At 42.9% G+C, this 6,158-nt stretch overlaps 1 protein-coding gene across 1 annotated transcript in view; it reads left to right on the top strand.

Moving 5' to 3' along the window:
* Positions 1 to 3,822, top strand: part of SH2D1B (SH2 domain containing 1B) — an 8,047-nt gene extending 4,225 nt beyond the window's left edge. Inside the window, exons 3-4 of the mRNA XM_027883254.1 lie at positions 1,048 to 1,216; positions 3,549 to 3,822. Coding sequence (XP_027739055.1) covers positions 1,048 to 1,216; positions 3,549 to 3,586 — 207 coding nt within the window. The 3' untranslated portion in view covers positions 3,587 to 3,822. The remainder of the gene's footprint in view (positions 1 to 1,047; positions 1,217 to 3,548) is intronic.
* Positions 3,823 to 6,158: the final 2,336 nt, after the last annotated feature.

Raw genomic sequence — 6,158 nt, 5'->3', positions numbered from 1 at the left:
AAAAAAAGAACAATCTGAAGGCTGCATGAGCACTGTTCAGCAACAGCCAAAACATGGGTGTGTTATCCACAGTTTTAGTCACACATTCAGAACACAGCACTATCCAGGCTGCTACAAGGAAAGTTAACTCCATCCCAGCCAGACCTAGTACACAAAGGCAGAGGCACAAAGTCCATACAGGGCTGAATGGAAGATAAAGGATGCAGAAAACCAGAGAAAATAAAGACACGATTCTTTGTTAGATCGTGAATTAAGAGAAATCAAAGCCCCGGTCACTTTTAATGAGGATGCTTGCTGTGATTAGAGCCGATTGATGTGCTCACTGTCTGGCCCTGAAGTCACAAGCGCTGTAAAGTCTGTGTGCAGACTCCTGTGGGGCTGTGCCATGGAAGCAGTTCAGTCTTGTTATATGAACCCACACTTCCAAAGCAGTTTGTGAGAACACTGTTGCTCCCCTAAGGAGTACCATCCTCCATTTTTGGCCTCAGGAGTCTCCAATGCAAGTTACAAAGCTGGACGGATAATAAACCCCTGCCCGATAGTGAAAGCTGGGGGCTTTTGTACACATCCACCACCACTGCACATGTCCTTTGCTTGACAGTGCTGACATTTTGCAGAAGTTTGGCTCCTGTTTGTTACATGGTTGTTTGAATACAACATATTAAGTGAGAACTATGAAAAATATGTTATCCCTAAACTTATGCTCTAAGACCGGAGGGAAGTGTGTCATGCTGTCTCTCTTTGGTGCTCTGCTATAGTGGAATTGCTGCAGCCTACTGCACCTACAGTAATATTTTAAATATATGTTCTTTTGGGAAAAAAAAAAAAAAAAAAAACAGAGAGATGGTGAAGGAGGTTACTCTTAGTGTCAAAACCATGCTACCAAACAGGTGTCGCAAATGTTTTAAGGATAGTACAATCTTCTGCCATCAAATCTGTTTACAAAACAGGTCCTGGTTAAATAAGAAACAACCTATCATTTCTTTCATTTAGGGGACTCCATGAGAAGGACAGTTGCAAACAAACTTTGTTGTCTTTTCCTTGCAGACTTCTGAAGGTGTTCCAGAGAGGGTCTTCAGAACATTAAAGGACCTGATATATGCTTTTGAAAAGCCAGATCAAGGACTAATAACAAACCTCCGCTATCCAGTGAAGAAACAGAAGGCCTTGCAAAGAAGCAAGAGGTTCAGCTCAGGAATGGACAAGGTTTATGATGGTGAGAAATTTAGCTCTGCCTTTGTGGTTTTTTTTAAGATGACAGCTTTGACAGGTTTGTGGTAAATATTGCTAAACGTCCTCTCACGTGGACAGAAGTTCGACATTCTTCCTTCTCTCTTATGTTCACTGAAAATGGTTATTCTCACAGGTTACTTACGTTACTTACCCTCATCCACTACAAATTAACAAATTAAAATTGTGAGAGATAGAGAATCATGATGCTGCCCACATCTCACTCCCTCATGGGTATTAACATTTCTAGGCTAGCGAAGGCTGAGTTTTACCCAATGTGGTTCTGCTGAGGTGTCAGGCCCTTGCGCTACACTGGGAGTTGAAGCTGTTTTACCTTCATTGTCCAGGTTCTAGGCTATTTTTACATGAAAACCTAACTCAGTTATTTCTGAGACTGGGGGGAGGGGAGCAAGAACAAAAAAAGAAGAAAAAAAAGAAAGCCAGTCATCTTGTGATTAATTGTGATTTGTATTAAAACATGACTAATTAATAAGCATATAGCCTGGCAGTCAGAATCACAGATTTGGAACCAGAGAGTTCAGCCTCTTGTTGATCTTCTTCTGCTAATTTATGCTCATGAGTCCCAGCTATAAGATAAGGATATGACATTTCTACCTGACATAATTATGGAAATAGTTACAATAAAGATGCAGATTTTCATAAAGATTTAGACTGTTTTATAGCCCCATGTCAATCCAAATGGCCTTGTTTTGGGAGGGATGACTGGACATGCTATTGGTAACTTGCCAGCACCCCTCACACACCACTGAAAGCCATTCTTCATGTTACTGCTGTACTATGCTCAGCTGCAGCATCCATCAGGCCACAGGCTGAAAAATAACCCTGAAACTGTTCAGTGTCCTCTGACTGAGTGTGACAAGAGTCACAGTGAGGGAACACATGAGCAAGGGAAATCCTTTCATTAAGTCCCATTATTGAAAAAGGAAACAAAACCTTGAAGTATCCAATCTGCTGTGTGATTTAGATCTCATGCCTAACAATAGCTCAACACAGTGGTGTGGGGCAGCCTCTCTGTGCTGCAGTCACTGGTTTTTTGCACACAACAGCACTGCAACAGTCCTGGCGCTCAACAGACTGAGGGAAAAAGAGATATTTCCCATGTCTTCAAGATCTCCTTGTCACCTCTATCAAAAAGCAGATAGGCCACATTTGCTCTAAAAACTTTTTTACGGTATCTTATCATTGCTGCTCTGGGGACATGGAAAATAATGCAGTAGCATGGATATGTTTTTAGGAAAAATCAGGTGTAATACATATTTTATTGTCTGGTCCTGCAACAAGGATTTTTTTAGTAGATGCACAGTGTTCTGTTCTGGACTCACAGGGAGGAAAACAAACCCTTTCATTTCACTGTCAAAATATTCGTGGTTGTCCATAAATATGGAGGCTATTAGAAATAATCCAACTACTTTGGAATGGTTGTTACTCAATTTTAATTTAAATTTCACTTATCCAGCATTCCATACTTTCTCCTCAGACTGCATTTTTGCATGCTCACAAGGTGAGCTCAGGTTAATGTCATGATGGATCTCTCTGAAACACAGGCACCTCACAACACACCACAGTGCTCCCCAAAGCCAGCACCATGTTTTCCTGTCCCAGTCCCTCGTGTTGCACCAGCAGCTGGCTTTGCTGCACTTGTGGGACTGAGGGCTCCAGTGAGACCAGTGGAACACCTCAAGGGACTGGAGTCACGATCCTGGTGGTTGGAGATTTTTGAACTTTGTTTTTTAGCCTAGGAACAGCTGCCTGAAGAGCAGTAGGTTTCCATAGTGGAGCTTTGAGTCCCAAGCATGTAATTTCTGCTTTTTCCCTGGCTTCTCAAAAAGCATAGTAAATATGAACAAGGTGTAAGAGAGAAAGAGTTTCTTTAGGCTCTCCTTCCTTGGCTGGGATGAGACCTTTCCTCTCGGGTATTTATTTAGAGAAGAGAGGATGTGTTATGCGATAGTCACAGATACCTCGGCTATTGATCTGATTTACATAGTATGAATGATTTCCAACATTTCACTGCTCCTCAGGAAGAAGGGGGTCTCACATGGATACAACTGTTTATATCAGGGCTTGATGGCTCAGAAAAGGCAATGCAGGCTGTGCTTCCATGAGGGCTAGTGGCAAACCCAGTCCACAGGACAGGGGGCCTAAACGTTGGCCCTGCAACAGCAAAGAGAATACTGAGAAACAAAACTGAGTTACTGATACCTGCCCTGCCACAGGCTGTCCCGCTTACCATGGCCTTTCAGAGACGCCACTTGTAATGAGAACATCCTTTTTTGTTTTTCTCGATTGCTTTACAGAAATTGATGATGGCGATTATGTCACTGTCTTACCCTGAAGGATCTGCACCTGACGATTTGGGAAGCTGCCATTTCAGGCTGTGCCACAGTGCAGTGGATCAGATGGAGAGAGCTGCCAGCTGGGCGTCCTCTGTGGATCTTTACCTTTGGTATTATTCTCTTCCTTTTGCAGACTGTCAGAGCAGCTGTATTTTCTCCCATTAGATCTAGTACAAGCTACTATGTATTTTTGCTCAGCAATGAAAGAATTATTTTTTTATAACGGACACATACATACATGGAAAGGTATTTCTGTCCATGTATGTGTGTTTTGGGGTGTTTTTGCCACTGCTAGAGTGAATATTCTGTTAGAAAGCACCAATATAAATACAATAAATGAATGTACATAAAACAGTAATTTATGACAGAACTGATATGTGTTGATAAAAACCATAAATGCAAAACCTTCTGTTGGCATTATAAGATGCTTTAAAACCTCTAAACTCTGCTATTTTGCACGTGATTTATGTTATCTCGTTGGATAATTGGACAGTATTTCATCAACATCAAAGAATACTAGTAATAGTCTGTAGTTGGGAATAATCCAAATTAAAACAAAAATGCTGTGTTAAATCCATGCCATAAAGAATTAATCAACAAAATGAAAAAGGTTTGAAATACTTCTAATATTGAGGAATGATTCTGGCAGATTACAAGTGGACTACAAATTCTGCGTGCATGTCAGTATGAATGCATACCAGTGTTTAATAGGCACTGTACATATGAGAATGCTTACTGCATTTCGTTTGCTACTGCCATTGGCTCTGTATTTTGATGTGTGTTTTGTTGGTTTTCTTAAATACAAAAATTTGCTTTAATACTTCCCCCAATTTTAAATATTTATATTTATATTAATAAATACTTTTGTTCTGAAGGTGGTCTGCAATTAACAGCCAAAGCCGGAATTGGAAGGTATGTCCTGACTCTCCCAGACTCCCTCACCATTTGAGACAGTGAGAAACACATTTATACTGGTTGTGTGTTTAAGATCTTCCACAAATTATTTATGTATTTTAATGGATAATACTAGTCACATTTTTTTCTATTATGTTTCTTTTATGAGAAAGGAACTTGTCAAAAGAATTTTAGTTCTTTCAGTGCTTAGGAATTAATTATTAATTTAACAGTGCTAACAGTTTTTGGTGCCAGGCTCAACTGGTACTTAACAGCATGGTGACAAAAAAAATAAGGATATTAATTAACACTGGCATTGCCAGAAACCCTAAAATATGTGTCCAAAACATTATGAATTGAAAAGAAAGTAGTTGTCCATGAAAAATTGTACTATTGGACTGAAAAAAAACAACCCTTGCTCTGTAGAAGTGCGTACACTGATGTGTCTCTTTACTTTCAGAATTGAGCAGCCTGTCTGATGGCTGGTTATCACAGGTATCAGACTGAGCAACTGCTGTGCTGAGACACTCCACCTCCAGCAGCCTGGTCTTTAACAGAACACACTAGTTTTTCTGAAATCACAGTCTCAGCAGTTCCCCGGGTGCTCAGTCAGTCTCACTGATGCTCAGCCTTGGGAAAGGGCTGAGTGACAAGAATTCCCGGCCTGCGCCTCATGACTCTGACTGTGTGATTCCTGGTGGCTGGAGAGGGAACAAGGGGCCGGGCTGTGGTGCCTTTCAGCTGGCAGACGTGTTTCGGACTTGGATTTACAACGCAATTGTGGCTGCAGCTCCAGGTGTTGCATCTAGGACTGAGTGTGGCTCGAAGCCCACGCTCTGGTCACTTCTCAAGCATTACCTCCGAGAGCTCAGGTGAAGCACAGAGCATCGCAAGGATAAAGGATTTACAGCAGGAAAAAGAGACACAGAATGAAAAGAAATTTACATTACGACTGACATTACATTTACATAATTCACCAGTGCTTTATTGCTATACGGCAATGTTTATCCTGTTAACAGTATAAGAAAATGAGGACAACATACACATTCCTGCACACATTTGCAGGCAACACACATAGCAGAAAACAACTCGTGCATGAGCTGGGAAAACACGTTTGAAAGCTTCACGCAGCAGCAACTACTTCCCTACATCCCAAGGGCGAGTATGTGTGTATCCGTGTGGAGGGGGGGATTGAGCGGTGAGGGGGAAGACCCTGTTGCACCTGAAGAGTTGAAAGGTGTGAGAACACGGTGTAAGAAAGGTGTGAACACGGTATGAGACAACACGGTATTGGGAGGGTTCGAACATGCTCTCAAGCCGCAGGGTGCGGGCGCCGTGCGAGGCGCACAGGCGGCGGGTCGCGGCTCCACAGGTTCGATCCTCCCCACCGCCAAAACCCCACCAAGGCTTCCCCTTCCCACGGGAGAGGCCAGAGAAGCCCAGGAGGGGCTCCTGGCTGCTCCCCGGGCTCAAGCCCATCCCAGTGAGAGAGGAAAAGCTGATGCGGACAAGTCAGGCAACAGCAAAGAGAAACACGGCTATGGGCACAGGTGGGAACCGGCGGCAGCTGCAATGCCCAGGCTGCCCTCCAGAGCGCGGGGGGCTGCAAGACAGCTCATCTCAACAGCATACAGCTCCGTTTAGGAAGAGTGTCTCACTGCAGCGCCCCAGTCGCAC

Source organism: Empidonax traillii, unplaced genomic scaffold (genome assembly GCF_003031625.1).
Source record: "Empidonax traillii isolate 1590-97213 ecotype Southwest subspecies unplaced genomic scaffold, ASM303162v1 scaffold121:size1714817, whole genome shotgun sequence".
NCBI lineage: Eukaryota > Metazoa > Chordata > Aves > Passeriformes > Tyrannidae > Empidonax > Empidonax traillii.
Note: the sequence above shows the minus strand (reverse complement) of the source record. Positions and strands in the feature narration are given on the sequence as shown.